General features: G+C 39.9%; 1 protein-coding gene across 1 annotated transcript in view; it reads left to right on the top strand.

The window, feature by feature from the left end:
- Positions 1 to 19,173, top strand: part of dnah6 (dynein axonemal heavy chain 6) — a 288,021-nt gene that overhangs the window by 142,803 nt on the left and 126,045 nt on the right. The window contains exons 41-47 of the mRNA XM_033018232.1: positions 1,034 to 1,191; positions 3,855 to 3,986; positions 4,323 to 4,494; positions 8,010 to 8,156; positions 9,674 to 9,747; positions 13,248 to 13,402; positions 15,498 to 15,729. Of these exons, the coding sequence (XP_032874123.1) occupies positions 1,034 to 1,191; positions 3,855 to 3,986; positions 4,323 to 4,494; positions 8,010 to 8,156; positions 9,674 to 9,747; positions 13,248 to 13,402; positions 15,498 to 15,729 (1,070 nt within the window). The remainder of the gene's footprint in view (positions 1 to 1,033; positions 1,192 to 3,854; positions 3,987 to 4,322; positions 4,495 to 8,009; positions 8,157 to 9,673; positions 9,748 to 13,247; positions 13,403 to 15,497; positions 15,730 to 19,173) is intronic.

Genomic DNA, 19,173 nt, shown 5'->3' with positions numbered 1-19,173 from the left:
CTAGACAAACATAAGTATGAAATTGCATCTGTGGGATGTCATTGATTTTTTCCAATATTAAATGTGTTTATTTCTTATTGTACTTCTGCTCATTTGTTGTGGTTAGAGAGTACATTGCTGTAAGTAGTGAACATGGAGTTCAACTTGTATCAATCCATTGGGGTCTTGTTGGCTGCAAGATTTTCTCACACTATGGGTGCCCTCAGCATGAAAACATCATGCATGCTTCTCAGAAACATAACACTTACCATGAAGCTTTTTTTCTTGTGATCGACACATTGGAGGAGTGAAAATCTTTCCTGTGGGCAAAAGGTCTAGGTTATTCAGAGGAACCTCTATGGGCACATGAGTGGAGATGATGTCTGCAAGAAGCCAACCTGCAAGAAGGCAACAAAACTGGCAGGTCTCAGTTGCCTCCTGCCCTGAGGTTTCCAACCAACATTGAGTGGGAAAATATTGTCATAACAGTTCTTCCAGCAAGGGATGCTGCAAGTAGAGTTACTGCTGATTCATGAGCATCCCAACAGCTAATTGCTGAAGTAAACTCTCACTTTCATTGAGCATGCTGACTTTGTTTGTTGGGTGAAGATGCCACTCTGGTGTCATAATGTCAGCTAAGCACTACATTAAATAATGTAAAAAGCAACACAATAGCATAATACACTTCAAATGTTATTGAGATTGCTTCATTTTATCCTGCTCTAATTATAAAAGTATGGTTTACACAAAAGACAATGTAATTTTGGTGTCTGTCAGACACCAGGAAAATATTAGGTGTTCTTTGGTTTAACTTTATTTCTTGAAATGATTCACAAGTAGAATTCAAAATGATCTTCTGTGTAATCTTCTCTGGGTAAGTTTGAAAATATAAAACATACTGCTTAAAATGTATGTAGATGGTACACAATTAAACCCTAGGGCTACAAATCTAATTGAAAACTTAAATTTGATTGTATCAGCAATCTAGCTTAATGACAAGAATCTATTGGGTTTGCAAAAACAGATCTAAAATGTCTATTCTCTTGACAAACAGGTGCTCCAGGGAATAAGAGAGTTATTATTTTTGTGGATGATCTTAACATGCCGAAATTGGACCGTTATGGATCTCAGCCACCCATTGAGCTTCTTCGACAATACCTGGACTTTGGTGGATTCTACGATAGAGAGAAGCTCTTCTGGAAAGAAATACAGGTGACATACAAAAACAAATCTAACTTTTGAAAAGTGACATTACAATAAATTTCACAGTCATTTTGATTAGCTTAGTATGACTTTCACTGGTAAAAAACACACAGTTTTGTGGCATTAGCAGTTTAGTTTTTAGTAATATGTGACATGAATAGATGTCCTTTAGAATCTAAGCATGAGTATCATTCAAGACTATTCAGTCCTTTCATTCTGATTTGCCAGTTAGAATTCCAGCTGTCTGACTTAATCCTATATCTCTCAATTCCCTTTCATAAAGAGTAAGGAATCTTTCTCAAGTATTTGTATTTTTAATTTGACCTAACTTCAACAAAGTTGTAGATCAAAGGGCAATGAAATTTACTATTTACATGACAATAGACAATAGGCAATAGGTGCAGGAGTAGGCCATTCGGCGCTTCGAGCCAGCACTGCCATTCATTGTGATCATGGCTGATCATCCACAACCCAATCAGTACCCTGTTCCTGCCTTCTCCCCATATCCCTTGACTCTGCTATCTTTAAGAGCTCTATCTAACTCTCTCTTGAAAGCAGAGAGAGTTAGACAGAGCTCTTAGAGATAGCGGAGTCAAGGGATATGGGGAGTAGGCAGGAACGGGGTAGTGATTGTGGATGATCAGCCATGATCACAGAGAATGGTGGTGCTGGCTGAAAAGTAGTTCCTGGCAACTTGCCTAAATATCTCCATGCTCATTTTAAAATTATAAAGTCAAAGCTTTGAGAGAGACTTTAAACCATTTTTATTAGTGAATGAAATTAATCAATGTCTCATTGTGACAATTAGTAATCCTGAACTAGGCTTGACATATTCTGGCCATTTAGAATTAAATACAGTAAAGCACATGGGAGATTGACGGGGAAAAAAATACACTTGAAATTTGTAATGTAGTAAAATATATTTGTAAAATGTCAACAATTTCTGTTCAGTGGTGTGACTTAGCTAATCTAACATGCATTTCTGAAGTTTATTAACAAACCCTAATGTTTGATTGTATATTTAAAATGTTAATGTTTCTAATGTAGTGAATTACCATGTTCAGAAAAACTCATTTGTGCTCTATCTAAATTCTGGAAGACCAAAAAGGAACAGCATTTTCCAATCAATAATTTGTCAACAGATCACCATAAAAATAGCATTGCCCACAAAACATAATTGAAAACCCATCTGCATCTCCTGAGGCAGCAACAAATTGAATGTTGCCAAACCAAAGCTCCGACAGAAGTGAGCACATGAGAGACACATGAGACAGCTGATTCTGGAATCTGGACCAAAAAAACAAATTGCTGGAGGAACTCAGCGAGCTCCACACAGCATCTGTGTGGACAAAGACATTTTGGGTCGAGACTCTGCATCAGCAATGAGGGCTGGGGTGCGACGGACGATAACCAGCATAAAATGGAGCGAGGAGGGGTGAGGAAGGACAGGCAGAAGGAGGCAGTTGGGGAACGGGAAGAGAGGAGTTGGAGGCAGTTGGATAGTTGAAAGTTAACAAGGAAAATAAAGGGCAGATGGAGCCATGTGGGAAGAGGGGAGGGTGAATGTGGAGACAGAAGCTGGAGGATAATACGCGGGGACACAAGGCTACAAATAACTCAGGAAACGTGATTATGGATAGGAAGATAATAACTGAGAATGAACAGAATTTGCCAATCCTTCCCAGCACATTAAATAAGACCTATTTCAAATTATACAGAGCCATAACATTAAAAACAAAACCTAGGTATAGGATATTCATGAGTTTCATCCAAGAAGTTAAATATATTTCTCCACAGATGTAACTGAATATTTCTAGCTTCATCAGTTTTGTTTAGAATTTCAACAGCTGTAATATTTTATTTTTACACAGAAGCCTCAAAGCACATTTTACAAGCTGAATCATCTACTGACTCTCAAAGCTTTGAATGCAATTAAAATATAATTTAATATACCACCTCACCCAGAATAGTTGTCACCAAACATCTATACTCACCAATATCCTGACTCTCTACCTTCCCTCCATCACTACAGCAACTCACATTGCACAGGTTTGTGGCTGTGTTCATTCCCACTGAGATAAATGTCAAAACTTCACCCTCAATCATTCTCAACACAACTTTCCTGCCATTGCACTTTCTTTCATCTCTGTTTCTACTAATTAAGGATAGCCAGCATGGCTTTTACACGGCAGGTCATTTCTCACTAATTTGATTGAGTTTTTTGAGGAGGTGATAAAGGAGATTGAAGAAGGTAGGGCGGTGCATGTTGGATACTTGGAATTTAGTAAAGGTCTTGATAAGATCTCTTATGGTTGGCTGATGCAGAAGATTAAGATGTATGGGATTCACATTGACGTGGTTGTATAGATTCAGAACTGCCTTATTCATATAATTCAGAGGATGTGGTGGAAGGTAAATATTCTGGCTGGAGGTCTGTTCAATTTCTCATTTGGCTCAGTCTTTAATTAATCACTCTTATCCTCACAATATTCCCATAGAAGTGAGTTCCACACATTAACCACCTCCAGAGAAAGAATATTGTTTTGAATGCCTTAATAGATCCATGACTCTGACATAGTAGGCTGCTCCACAAATAGACACATTTTCTCAACCTCATCAAATCCCTACATAATTTTAAAGACTTCTTTAACTTATCTGCAATGTTATTTTAGGATGTTACTATAGCTGCTGCCTGTGCCCCTCCTGGTGGAGGACGGAATCCAGTGACTCCTCGTTTCATAAGACATTTCAGCATGCTGTGCCTTCCAACTCCATCTGAGCATAGCTTGAAACAGATTTTTCAAGTGAGTAATTATATTTTCCAAAAGATGTAAAGCAATTTGACAAATTTTATGTTATTTGAGTTTGCTCAGCTGTGAAAACATGAACTAACTTTTCCAGTTGTAATAGACTCAAATGAACAGCATTTAAAAACAAAACATGAATATTAAGGAAAGTCTTTCAATGAGACCAGATCCCTCATCTCTGGCTGGTCATTGATTCCTAATTCATATGTTTTAAACTTTTCTATAATGACTTGAAATTTCTTCTATATTTCTAATATGCAATATATATCCATTTTGTACTAAGTTTAGGCATTCTGAATATGTTGAATGTTCTCTCTTTCGTTGTTTATGCAGGCCATTTTGAATGGATTTCTGGCTGAATTTACTCAGGCAGTGAAACACTGTTCCATTAGTATTGTGGAAGCAGCTGTTGAGATGTACCATCGAATGAGCGTTGACCTTCTGCCTACCCCTGCCAAGTCTCATTATGTTTTCAATCTGAGGGACTTGTCAAAATGCATACAAGGTAGGAATCCATTGTTTTTGCTCACACATTTATGCATTCATTACTAATATTTTAATTTTGTTGTAGGCGCTATCATGTATCCATATAAAATGTTATGAGTCATTGATCTATAATTTTACAGCTACTTCCTCTCTTCCCAGTGGTCAACCAAGATGCCCCATCTACACTAGTCCTACCTGCCTTTGGTCCATATCCCTATAAACCGTTCCTAACCATGTAACTGTCAAAATGTCTTAAATGTTTTTATAGTACCTGCCTTAATTTCCTCCTCTGGTCACTCGTTCCATATACCCATATGTGAAAAGGTTGCCCCTCAGGTTCTAATTAAATCTTTCTGCTCTCTCGTTAAACCCATGTACTTTGGTTCTTGATTCCCCTACTCTGGGTAAAAAAACTGCATTCACCATATCTATTTCACTGATGATCTTATACACCTCTCTAAGATCACCTCTCATCTTCCTGTTCTCCAAAGAGTAAAGTCCTAGACTGCCCAACCTCTCCCTGTAGATCAGTCCCTCAAATCCTGGCAATATCCTTGTAAATCTTCTCATCACTTTCCAGCTTCCTTTCTATACATCCTTACGAAACAACATTCTCTCTATAACAGGGTGACCAAAACTGAACACAATAGTCCAACTGCGAACTCACCTATATCTTGTACACTGCGTTGACGTTTTAGAATAATGCAGCACAGGAACATAGAAACTTAGAAACATAGAAAATAGGTGCAGGAGGAGGCCATTTGGCCCTTCGAGCCAGCACCGCCATTCATTGTGATCATAGCTGATCGTCCCCAATCAATAACCCGTGCCTGCCTTCTCCCCATATACCTTGATTCCACTAGCTCCCAGAGCACTATCTAACTCTCTCTTAAATCCATCCAGTGATTTGGCCTCCACTGCACTCTGTGGCAGGGAATTCCACAAATTCACAACTCTCTGGGTGAAAACGTTTTTTCTCACCTCAGTCTTAAATGGCCACCCCTTTATTCTAAGACTGTGGCCCCTGGTTGCGAACATTTTTCCTGCATCTAGCTTGACCAGTCCTTTTATAATTTTATATGTTTCTATAAGACCCCCCCCTCATCCTTCTAAACTCCAGTGAAATCAAATCTAGTCTTTTCAATCTTTCCTCATATGACAGTCCCGCCATCCCAGAGATCAATCTCGTGAACCTACGCTGCACTGCCTCAATCACAAGGATGTTCTTCCTCAAATGTGGAGACCAAAACTGGTCACAATACTCCAGATGTGGTCTTACCAGAGCCCTATACAACTACAGAAGAACCTCTTTATTCCTATACTGAAATATTCTTGTTATGAAGGCCAACATTCCATTAGCTTTCTTTACTGCCTGCTGTACCTGCACGCCAACTTCCAGTGACTGGTGTACAAGGACACCTAGGTCTCACTGCACCTCCCCTTTACCTAACCTAACCCCATTGAGATAATAATCTGCCCCCTTGTTTTTGCCGCTAAAGTGGATAACCTCACATTTATCTATATTATACTGCATCTGCCATGCACCTGCCCACTCACTCAACCTGTCCAGGTTACCCTGCAACCTCTTAACATCCTCTTCACAGTTCATACTGCCACCCAGCTTTGTGTCATCCGCAAACTTACTAGTGTTGCTCCTAATTCCTTCTTCCAAATCATTAATATATTCGGAAGACAGTTGCGGCCCCAACACCGAGCCTTGCGGCACTCCACTCGCCACTGCCTGCCATTCTGAAAAGGACCCGTTCGCTCCTACTCTTTGCTTCCTGTCTGCCAACCAATTTTCTATCCATGTCAGCACCTTACCCCCAATACCATGTGCTCTAATTTTAGTCACCAGTCTCCCGTGCGGGACCTTATCAAAGGCTTTCTGAAGGTCTAGATACACTACATCTACTGGGTCCCCTTCATCCATTTTACTTGTCACATCCTCAAAAAATTCCAGAAGATTAGTCTAGCATGATTTCCCTTTCATAAATCCATGTTGACTTGGACTAATCCTTTTACTGCTATCCAAATGCCCCATTATTACCTCTTTAATAATTGACTCCAGCATCTTTCCCACCACCGAAGTCAGGCTAACTGGCCTGTAATTCCCCGTTTTCTCTCTCGCTCCTTTCTTGAAAAGTGGGATAACATTAGCTATCCTCCAATCCACAGGAACTGATCCTGAATCTATTGAACATTGGAAAATGATCATCAATCGTCTACTATTTCTGGAGCCACCTCCCTGAGGACCCTGGGATGCAGACCATCAGGTCCATGGGATTTATCATCCTTCCGTCCCATTAGCCTACCCAATACTATTTCTCGCCTAATGAAAATTTCTTTCAGTTCCCATACTCCCTTAGATCTCTGTCCTCCAGTACATCTGGGACATTGTTTGTGTCTTCCTTAGTGAAGACAGATCCGAAGTACCTGTTCAACTCTTCTGCCATTTCTTTGTTACCCATAATAATTTCACCCGTGTCTGCCTTCAAGGGACCCACATTTGACTTTGCTACTATTTTTCCCTTAACATATCTAAAGAAACTTTTACTGTCCTTCTTTATATTCCTGGCCAGCTTCCCCTCGCACTTCATCTTTTCAGACCGTTTTGCCCGTTTTGTTTCCTTCTTTTGTCCTATGAAAGTTATCCCAATCCTCTGGCTTCCGGCTACTCTTTGCTGTGTTATACAACAGTTGCCTCCTACTCCCCTTAGAATCTTTCTTCCTTTTCGGATTGAAATGATCCTGCGTCTTCTGGATTATGCCCAGAAATTCCTGCCATTGCTGTTCCACGGTCATTCCTGCTAGAATCCCTTTCCAGTTGACCTTGGCCAGCTCCTCTCTCATGCCTTCATAGTCCCCTTTGTTCAACTGCATCACTGACACTTCCGATTTAATCTTCTCCTTCTCAAATTGCAGACAGAATTGCCTTTTCTCTGGTCGGCTCCATTACAAGCTTCTCTAAGAATCCATCTTGGAGGCACTCTACAAACTCTCTTTCTTGGGGTCCTGAACCAACCTGTTATTTTGGGAAAATAAAATTTTAATAAATGGGAAAAGAAATGAGTATTGTAGCTCAATGTAGTGGACATTCCAGGATGTATGGTTAATTATAATATGTCAAAGAATTTGTCAAAGGCTATGGAGATTAAATCTCACTCATTCGTGTGTGTGTGTGTGTGTGTGTGTGTGTGTGGAGGTGTGGGGGTGTGGGGGTGTGGGGGTGTGGGGGTGTGGGGGTGTGGGGGTGTGGGGGTGTGTGGGTGTCTTTTCCTTTGACACATGCCGTAAGACAAACTCTTCTATTAATTTAGCCTCTATTCTCATATTGACCCTCTATCTATCTTTTCTCCATTGCAATAATTGATTTTCAAACCACATCCACCATATTATAACCATGATGCACTTCCCTTTCTGTTTCAAATGTTGTTCCTTCTATGCAGTTGTATCATTTTATCTCTCAATTGCTAATTTCAAGAGATTGGATTTTCTTTATTCTCAAAAACTTTTTTTTTGTTTTTTTGCCAGGAATTCTGCAGTGTAATCCTGGGACAGTGAGAAATGAAGAACAAATCTTTCGATTGTTTTGCCACGAATGCCAACGAGTTTTCCATGACCGCCTAATCAACAGTGAAGACAAGCTCTACTTTAACAACATGTTGTGTGAAATGGCCAGTAAGAAAATCCAACATATTCAAACATTCAAAGTGATCACAAATTATATCTTATGCAAAAATCTTTGATTTACTTGAATTCTGGATTTATCTAAATCAATTGCAAAGTTTATTTTGTAACTTGCAATAGTCTTCATGAGAATAGATTGGATGTTTCTCAGGATCTAAACGTGGTTTTGTGAAATAGATTGGACACCACATTCGATAAATTGCATTTCTTTCAAATTCATAGGTGCAACTAACCAGGAAGCTTTAATGGAACGGGCTATTAGTGTCTAAATTTAACAGAATAGCTGGAATGTCATGTCTATTACATTACTCACTTTTAAATATAAGGGGACACTATCAAACATGCGGAGTGGGCAACAGAGACAATAATTTAATTTCAACATGGGCATCTTCAATGCTGTAGATTTTATCAGTCTAATAGAGGTCATATTATCCTCTAAACCTAATAATTTAAAGCGAGTAGAGAAACAATGTTTTGAAATTCACAAATCCTTCATGCAGCTTAAATAAGCCATAAATTGCAAACCAAGCACTTCTGGAGGTCTAGAATTGAAAAGTAGTGAGGTACAAAGTACAATTTACAAAATACAGGAACAGTAAAGATTTAAGCTATAACTGATGCAAGATTGGCACTCTTCCAAAGAGAAGGCCGAAGGATTTAAATCTTTGAAGGAGTTTGACAAGTAGATGAAAAGGCAAAGTGCATACTTGATGTGTCCAAAAGTAAATGTTCTAAATATGACATATTATTAATACATTTAATAGGCAATAAGACAATCCTTGTTTACTCAGAGACTAAATAGAATTATAACTTTTCCTGTGTTGTTGAGGTGATGACAAGCATTTGTTTAAGGGAAAAAACTTGTTTGGAGCATCAGCTCTGGTGTATATCAGCTGGACTGAATGAACAGATTCAATTCAGTAATTCTCTGTGATTATAGTTAAGTTGTGCTGCCCACTGTAAAATGAAATCATGGGTGTCACAGTGAGGCCCATTTTTTGTTTCTTAAGATCTATGCATAGGAGAAATTTAATGCAACACAAATATATTTAGTAACATTAATCATTTTTTATGAAAAGGCATTTCAGCCTAGAATTTCTTATGTATGCAAAAACCTATGTTAAAATCATACCTTGGGGAGGTCTGAGTTCACTGTGGTTCAGGATTGAGAAGGAATATCATTCCCATTCATGCATAAAATCAATATTTAATGGATGCTGAATATACTCAGAGGGTCGGGAAGATAGAAGATTTTTTAGATATTAGGTTTATGATCTTTTATCAAAATTGTGAATATTGTATTAAAACTATAGGAATTGTCAGTTGAGCTAAAAGTTTATTGTCAAAGCCAAAACATTTTTTGATTTGTATTACATAAAATTGGTAAAACACATACTCTGAAAGAATTGCACTGTATGGAGTTATTTTTTTCCAAATGTATAGTAAATCTTTTGTTTATGTTTTAAACATTTTAATTTCCATAATGACAATATTTATTTCTTTGAAAGACAAACACTTTACAGTTCAGCTGGAGCCAAGCTATTTTACTTCACAATCAATTATTTTTGGTGATTTCCTGAAGGTAAGAAATGCACCTTGTGTTACTTTTGTAAAATGCATTTTATTGCTGAATTTATTATAATAGAATGATGGAGTTGTGTTATTTGTCTTATTAGAATGAGTCAATGATAATGCAATTCAATTATTCCAACTTTCTTGTTCTTTTTCTGACATTCCTACTTATTTTTCATTCATGTTGTTAACACATTCTCTTTCTGCTTTCTCTACCTCTCAACCAGTGCTTCCCGACCATAGAAACTTATTTGCACATAAACAACTTTTAATTTCTTGTGGTTCTATAATCAATCACTTTCAAATTGTGTTGTTTGTTTACTTATTTAGTTTAGTTTAGTTTATTATCGTCACATGTGCTGAGGTAAAGTGAAAAACTTTTGTTTGCATGCTATCCAGTCAAAGAAAAGACTTTACATGTTTACAATCAAGCCATCCATAGTACATAAATAAAGGATGAAGGGTGCAAAATTAGTGCAAGATTAAGTCCGGTAAAGCTCGGTTAAATATAGTTCAAAGGTCTCCAATGAGGTAGATGGGAGGTCAGGGGCGTTCTATAGTTGGTGAAAGGGCTGTTCAGTTGCATAAGAACTGTTGGGAAGAAATTGTCCCTGAATCTGGAGGTAGGCGTTTTCAAACTTGCCTGATGGGAAAGGGGAGAAGAGCGACTGACCAGGATGAGATTTGTCCTTGATTATGCTGCTGGCCTTGCCGAAGCAGCGGGAAGTGTAGATGGAGTCAATGGAAGGGAGGTTGGTTTGCAAGAAGGTCTGGGCTACGCCCACAACTCTGCAATTTCTTGTGGTCTTGGGGGGAGCTGTTCCTAAACCATGCTGTGATGCATCCTGATAAAATGCTTTCTACGGCACATATGTAGTGGTTGGTGTAGCAGACGATTTTTATATCATTCGAGAAATTAACCCTGTAGCCACTAAATGGATGAGCATGGTTAAGGGGAATGTCTTTGAAACGCATGCGAGCTCACCCACAGAGACCTTCAGAGCTTCTTCAAAGATAAGTCTTCAAAACACAGTCTTTGGATGAATAAATGCTTTATTGTTGATAGAAAACAGTAAGATACATCCAAATTTCTTCTGACTCGTTACTACTATCTTCATAAAACTCCAGCTTATCACTTTAAACGTTAGAAAACTCCTTGTGTGTCCGTTACACTTTGCATGTTCTCCTTTACACCTCGCATGGTCGAAGGGTAAACCTCCATGGTCTCACCAATCTAATCTAAAAACTAAACTTCTGCACAAGCTACATAGCCCAATACACACTCAAAAATACTTCATAAATCCCACCCACAATATAACGAGCAGATTGTTGGGGACATGCTGAACTTCCTAAGCCTTTTAAGGAAGTAGAGGCATTGGTGTACTTTCTTGTGTTCAAGAAGGAACTGCAGTTGCTGGAAGATCGAAGGTACACAAAAATGCTGGAGAAACTCAGCGGGTGCAGCAGCATCTATGGAGCGAAGGAAATAGGCGACGTTTCGGGCCGAAACCCTTCTTCAGACTGATGGGGGGGGTGGGGGGGAGAAGGAAGGAAAAAGGGAGGAGGAAGAGCCCGAGGGCGGGGGGATGGGATACTTTCTTGGCCATAGCTTCAATGTGGCTGGTCCAGGCCAAATTACTGGTGCTATTTATTCATAAGAGCTTGAAGCTTTCGATCATGTATACTTTGGCACTGACAATGTATACTGCTTTGCTTCCTGAAGTCAATCACATTCTCCTTTGTTTTGCTGACATTAAGGGTCTTGGCACCAATTTACAAGGTTACCAATCTCCATTCTGTACTCCGTCTCCTCATTATTTGATATCCGACCCTCCTTGGTGGTGTCATCTGCGAGCTTGTATATTAAGTTGGATTAGTATTTGGCTGCACACTCATGAGTGTATAATAAGGAGTATAGAAGGGGCTGAGACATTCTTGTGGGACACCAGTTTTGAGAATTACCATAGAGAATGATTTGGCACCTATCCTCTCTGATTGTGGTCTATTGGTCAGGTAATTTAGGATACAGTCGCAGAGGAAAGTGCTGACTCCAAGTTCCACGGATTTTGAGATGAGCTAGATTGGGCTTATCCTTCAGCTTATCCTCTGCCTCTGGAAAACTTTTCTCCCTATTTGCTCTATCAAAACCATTCACAATTCTTAAACGTCGCACTTAATACTTAAAAAATCACTTTTTAAAAATGTTTCTTCCTTCTCCTCCCTGAAGCTTTTGCATCCTTAGAATTCAGCACAAGGTTCTCCAGCTGAGGCTGACTGTTATTTTCTAAAGTTTTAGTATACTCCTCTATTCTTTTAACTATTTTCTTGTGAATAAAAACAAATATTCCAAATTAATGTTGATACCTTTCTCAAAGTATCCAAAGGATCTGAATAAAGACATCCCCTTTGAAGTTTGCTTGATAATCCCCTTTGACGTTATATCTCTTCATTCATATTGTATGGCCTCATTCTTCTCCAGTCACTTCACTTTACACAATCCTGCATCAAACATCATCTGTCATTTTGCCATATACATCTGAAATTGATTACAATCCCCTTTAGTTTTACTTACATTTCTGAGTTCTATGATATCAGCAAGCTTTGAAATTACCCCATGTATATGCACGCCCAGATCATTGATATCTAATGAAAAAGCTTATCATTGTTTTCTTCTTTTATTGCAAATGCCATTGCATTGCTCTAAATGGACTCTAAGCAAATATAAATAGGTATTAAATGTCACAACTTGTAAAAAGGTTTAATTAGAGGCATTCTGGATGGAAACAGGTTCTTCGGCACATTTAGTACATGCCAAGCATTAATCACCCAGTTGCACAAGTAATAGATTAATCCCACTTTTCATTCTTCTCACATTGCCATCAATTCCCCCAAGACTCTACCATTTAGCTATCCTTGGCAGCAATTAGAGTTGTGAATTAATCCACCATCTTTAGGATGTGGAATAAAACAGGAGCATCTGAAAGGTGCCCTTGTAGTCAGTGGGAGACCTTGTAAACTCCACACAGATTGACAACTATCATTGTCAGGATTGTACTTGAGTCTCTGGCTCTACGAGGCAGCGGTTGCTTCACACTGCTGTCCAAAATTTGTGCCTGGAGTCACAGGATGCTGATCAAGTCTGAAAAGAATACTTCTCATTGGTATTCACACTGGAGAACGATACGGTGGATATAAAATTCAGGGAGAGGGATGGCGACATTGAAGGCATGTTAGTATCAAGAGGGAGGATGTGTTTGATTATTGGCATTGAGTTTTCCACCAAATGTATTTAGGTTATTCCAGCCCATACATTGTTCGCTGTAATATCAGTGCTTTATTGTTTTTTTTAATCTGATCTTATTCCAAGTATAAATTATTTTCTATGTACTCATGCTCTGTATAATTATTGCTAACTTGCCATTATTATTAAGTCAATGGAGAGACAAATTCCAGGGAATTTGTTATTTATGAAGTAACTTGCACAATAAAATTCACAATTAATCCTTTCAGATTGGAGCAGAAAAATCAGACCGCCTTTATGAAGATCTTAACAATTATGGAAAAGTTAAATCTATTCTTCGGGAATACATGGATGATTATAATATGACTAGTTCCAAAGAGATGAAATTGGTTTTCTTCCAAGATGCTGTTGAGCATGTTTCCAGGTATTTACTTTAGGATTTGCTGTTTTTTTTGTTAATATGCTTGTAAATATACACAATATATAAATGCTGTCTTCCCATGAACAGTATAGTATAATTGGCCAAAGGCTCCAATGCCCAAAGCACAGCTAGAATTGCAGATGGATTGCTGATTCAAGAATACTGTCACTGCAAACCTTCATATATCATGGGGATGAATGCACCCTGTGGTTGCCCTACATATGTCACAACAGTAGGCTACAAGTGTTCTTGGGATGTTCTGGGATATCCCAGTAATTCAAGGCAGTAAATGATCTGCTAGATGCAGCAGGATAATGAAAATATATACATTAAAAAACTGCAGATGCTGAAAATTAAAATTATAAATAGAAAATGTGAGGAAAGCATAACAGATCAGGTTATATTGGGAGAAAGAGTTAAAGACCACGTTGTAAGCAAGATGATCATGGGTGACTTTCAAGAATTTCATTGTCCTATACAGGGACACATGACAATAAACTAACTTGAACTTGAACTTGATTAAGGATGATCTGAAAAATACACAAAAAAACCCCAGAAACCAGCAATATGCCATTCAGTAGCACGATCATGTGAAATAAGAGCAAAGACTTATGTTCCACAATCTCAAGCAAGTTTGTAAACCTTCACTCAGCCTTTAAGGGAATTAAATCCTCCCAAAAATAAGCCAAAAATAGATTGGAGTACTTCAGGTGCAACCTCACCAAACCCTATCCACCTGAAGCATTTGACTTGCATCTCATGCCAAAGGCCATTTAAAGACTACTCTGCTTTTCTGTTCTTGCATCAAAACAGATAAACAAATATTGCCTCTCTTTTATATCCCATCCATTTACATTTTGCCTTTCATTTAGCCAATGTATACGCCTTTGGAGACAATTTCTCTTCACAACATACATTACCACCTATCTTTGTATTGTCATCCAATTCAGATACATTAGGTACAGTCAATCTCTTCTGTCACTGATGTAGATTGTAATTAACCTGGCTTCCTGCACAGATCACAAAAGCATCCTCCTTGTTATAGATTGTCAACTTACCAGTTATATCTATGCTTTGTTCCAATTAACTAAGCTACAGTCTTTGCTAATATATTATTCTGAACTGCATGGACCATCATTTTGTGCAGTAACCTTTAAATGATGGAAACAAAGAAATGCAGATGCTGGTAAAAAAACCCCACAAAAGGCCACAAAGTGCTGGAGTAACCCAGCAGGTCAGGCAGCATCTCTCGATAACATGGATAGGCGACGTTTCTTCTCCCTCTCCTACACCAGACTGGTTGTAGGGGGTGAGAAAAAAACGGGGAAAGGAGAGAGGCTGGACAAACCATGGCAGGTAACAAGGTGACAAGCAGATGGTTGGAACAAAGGCTAGAGATAAGAACAATCGGTGTGAGACAGGTTTAAAGAGTTGCAGATTTTTAAGCCAAGGGGAGGAAAGTGGTGGGTGGGTGGGGGAGGTGTGGAGTAGAGGGGAGGTAAAGGTGGGAGTCCAGCAGAGGGAAAGGAGGGGGACTAAAGGGGGGACGGGTGGGTGGGGAGAAAAGAGTGGTGGGGTGATTAGTTAGAGATGACCTAATATTGGTGAATTCAACTTTCATACTCTGGGTTGAAAGCTATCCAAGTGGAATATGAGATGCTGTTCCTCCAGTTTGCACATGGTCTCACTCTGCCAATGGAGGAGGCCCACGAATAGACGTTTAGTTTAGTTCTTAATCTCACCATTTGCCCACTGTTGTTTTTTTTTTAAAGTTCCTCACACTCTTTTGCTCCTTAGCAACCTTGTGTTTTTATTATACCTGTTGAGTCTTCTACTGTGAAGGCAGACGCCAGATATCTCATACTTCTCCTTATTTCAAATGATGAATTTTCTCTGAGCTTCCGATGGACCAATTTCTGACGTTCTCTTTCTGTACCTTTGAAGCTCTTAAAATCTGTTTAATATTTGTGTTTGCTTTTTGCCCAAGCATTTGGTATTGTTTATTTACATTATCAGGTACTGTGGGTCAAGGTTTGGTTACAAATTGATGTTTAATCATTATGATTCTGTGTAAAATGTTTCTATAATTGCCTTGCAGAATTGCTCGCATGATTCGCCAGGAACGAGGAAATGCACTTCTTGTGGGTGTTGGGGGTACAGGCAAACAGTCACTCACACGATTGGCAGCTCACATCTGTAATTACAAATGCTTTCAAATTGAGCTCAGCCGTGGCTATAACTATGAATCGTTTCATGAGGATCTTCGATCTCTTTATAAATTGGCTGGGGTTGAGGAAAAAGATACTGTCTTTCTCTTTACCGACACACAGGTATGACTTTAAAATAATCATTTAAGTTTGCATTTGTAATTTGTAAAAAATAAATAATGTGATACAAATCACTGTAATTGTTCATAACATCAGTTTGAAATGTTCTGCTGGTAAGAACAGAAATTGGAACGATTACAGCAGGATTTTAATCAGTTGGGCAGATGTGGGCTGAGGAATGGTTAATGGAGTTTAATGCAGATAAGTGCGAAGTGTTACATTTTGAGAAGTCAAACCAGGGTTGTACCTTTCCAGTGAATGGGGGAGTGTTGTAGGGCAGAGGGATCGAGGAGTGCTGGTGCATAGTTCCTTTAAAGTAGCGTCTCAGATAGATAAGGAAGTCAATAAGGCTTATGGCACATTGGCCTTCATCAGTCAGAGTTCTGAGTACATAATATAATAACAAGGAACTGCAGATGTTGATTTATATCAGACTAAGACAAATTTCTGCAGTATTGCAACAGGTCAGGCAGCATCTCTGGAGAACATGGATAGGCAATGTTTTGGATTGGGACTCTTCGTCAGACTGATTGTAGGGGAGCAGGAAAGAAAGCCAGAAAAGTGAAGGGGCAGGAGAGAGCAAGGGCATTAATAGATAACAACAGGTGAATGTTTATTGATAGGCAGATTGTTGGACAAAGCCCAGGGATGAAGAGGAAGGTGTAAGCCTAAAAAGGATAAAGCATTACAGATGGTTATAGTCAGGAATAGAAATGTTGTGCATTGTGTAGCCATTGGAAAGCATGCCTATGGAGGGCAGAAACTGGGTGCATGTTCTCCATAGATGCAGCCTGACATGAGTTATTCCAGCATTTTGTGTCTTTTATAGAGTATAGAAGTTGTGATGTTATGTTACTGTTGTACAAAACGTTGGTAAGGCCACATTTGGAGTATTGTGTTCAATTTTGGTCATATTGCGAAGCTGGAAATAGTGCAGAGAACCTGAGGAGTGCATGAAGCTGCCAGCGGAGGTAGTTTAGGCTAGTACTATAACAACATTTAAAAGACATTTGGACAGATACAGGAAAATTTAGAGGGATATAGGGATGATTCTTCAGTAAGTGTCTACTTTGGTGTCCCTCAACTTTGATGCTCTATATAAGGAAAACCTGTAATTCTATCCCATTTCTTCTTTTTCTATATTGTTAATAAACATAATCCTCATAAATAAAGATTAAACCGGAAATGAATATAGCGTTATTTTTATTTTTTCCCGATGTTCGATGACCCCCCCCACCCCCCGAAAACCGCATGGCCCAATGGTTACTTGTGAAATTTCAAGTCGGCATATTTATTTAATGGGGGATCTATCTGAAATGAAAATACTTTTAAACGCTAGGTATTAATAATTAAAATATTTATCACCCTTAAAAAAAATCCTCTATTCTTGATAAAATTATAAATCTTGCTGTATTTAAAAAAAATTCCTTGTCCCGATGATTGGAGCCATTACCGTCACTCAGCCTTGTTGAGCCATCCCACATGGCTATTGTAAACAAGTGTACGAACACTGTTTGGTGTTTAAGTCAGCTTTAATCATCAATCATAATGGCACAATACATGTTAGTTCCACTCTACCACTAGTGCGACTACGTAATATAGGAAGTGAGTGTTGATATGAAGTGTTCAATAGGGTGGAGTTAGTGGTAGTACATTAGTCTGATTGGTTCACATGCAATATTCCATCTACATCCTCCCCCGTAGAGGAAAGAGTTGTTAATCAGTTGTTAGATTACGTGCGGTTAAACATACTCGCCGTATCTGTCCGGCGGTCTACTAACCCGACCCAAGCGCGTGCGGACAAACCCCTCCCCCTCCATTCCGGAAGGGTTAGTAGGGCTGGGTGGTGGAGAACCTGAGAATGAGAACGCAGCCGGGGAACCTGGAGATGAACGGCAGGGCGAGCATGCAGGACCAGGAGCACTGGGGAGTGGGGGAACTGAACGTCACGGGGAATACATGCTGGGGTCAGTGGGTCGTGGTTGGACGACAGCAGCAGGCGTCTTGAAAACCAACGGCGGGGCATGAAGACCGGGAGGAGCTGGGGCCTTGTAGTGCGGGACATCAGGCGCTGGGTGGGAGAGCCCAGGACACAATCCCTGGAGATGTTTCTTAGGTTTAACAGATCTAGGTAGACATTGGATTTGGCAAGATGTGAATGTTCCATTAGCTGCTTTGCGCTCCTGACAGCATGCTCCGCAAGGCCATTGGATTGAGGGTATTCGGGGCTGCTGGTGCCATGCTGAAAATTCCATTGTCTTGCAAAGTATTTAAATGCTTGGCTGGTGAACTGTCTTCCATTGTCAGTTTGCAATCAAACCGGTACACCGAATACAGAAAAATATCTCTGAAGCTTTTGTATCACCATCTCAGACGTAATGGTAGGTAGCAGATCAAGTTCAAACCAATTGGAATAGGAATCGTCTTCTGATCCCACATCTGACACCATGTAAACAAGTGTACGGACACTGGATGGTGTTTAAGTCAGCTTTAATCATCAGTCATAATGGCACAGCACAATACAAGTTAGTTCCACTCTACCACTAGTGCGACTGTAATATAGGAAGTGAGTGTTGATATGAAGTGTTCAATAGGGTGCAGTTAGTGGTAGTACATTATTCTGATTGGTTCACATACAATAACCAATCTACAGCTATAAATAGAATAGACGCGAACTTCCAATCTCAAAAGACCGCGGAATTCAAAAGTCCTCTACCTTGTGAATTTCTCCTGATTCGCGGGATGAGAAGCGTGTGAAAACTACATTTTTTGCTGCATAGCGGGTAAGTACCTTTAATCAACGCCATTCCCTAACGGTGCTGAACACTTAGAATTTCTTTTTAAAATCCTTCTCCTTCTGGAGAACAAATCGTGCCATGTGCCGTTCGGGAAACGATATGGCCAGGCATGGCCTTGCGGCGAGGCGATCCTGGGCTAATGGCTTGGGCCACCATTCCCATCACGGCCACATCCACAATTTAACCCCCGATCTCCATCCAGCTCCAGCCGGACACAAAGCCGTCGCAGCCGTCGCATCTTCCCGTGACCCGATGTCCCTCTCCACGCCCGCCCTCTTCAGCCCTTGTTCCCCGGTGGGCGAACAAGGGCTGAAGAGGGCCGAATGTGGAGAGGGACATTGGGTCACGGGAAGATGCGACGGCTGCGTGTCTGGCTGGAGCTGGAGCTACTGGTGCTCGAGATGGAGCTGGAGCTGCTGCAGCTGGAGATCGGGGGTAAATAGCCCCAACCCTAGCCCCAACCCTAATCCTAGCCACAGCCCCAACCCTAACCCCAACCTTAACCCCAACCCTAACCCCAACCCTAACCCCAACCCTAACCCTAACCCTAACCCCAACCCTAACCCCAACCCTAACCCTAGCTCCAACCCTAGCTCCAACCCTGACCCTAACCCTGACCCTGACCCTAACCCTAACCCTAACCCTAGCC

The sequence above is a fragment of the Amblyraja radiata genome, chromosome 3 (genome assembly GCF_010909765.2).
Source record: "Amblyraja radiata isolate CabotCenter1 chromosome 3, sAmbRad1.1.pri, whole genome shotgun sequence".
NCBI lineage: Eukaryota > Metazoa > Chordata > Chondrichthyes > Rajiformes > Rajidae > Amblyraja > Amblyraja radiata.
Note: the sequence above shows the minus strand (reverse complement) of the source record. Positions and strands in the feature narration are given on the sequence as shown.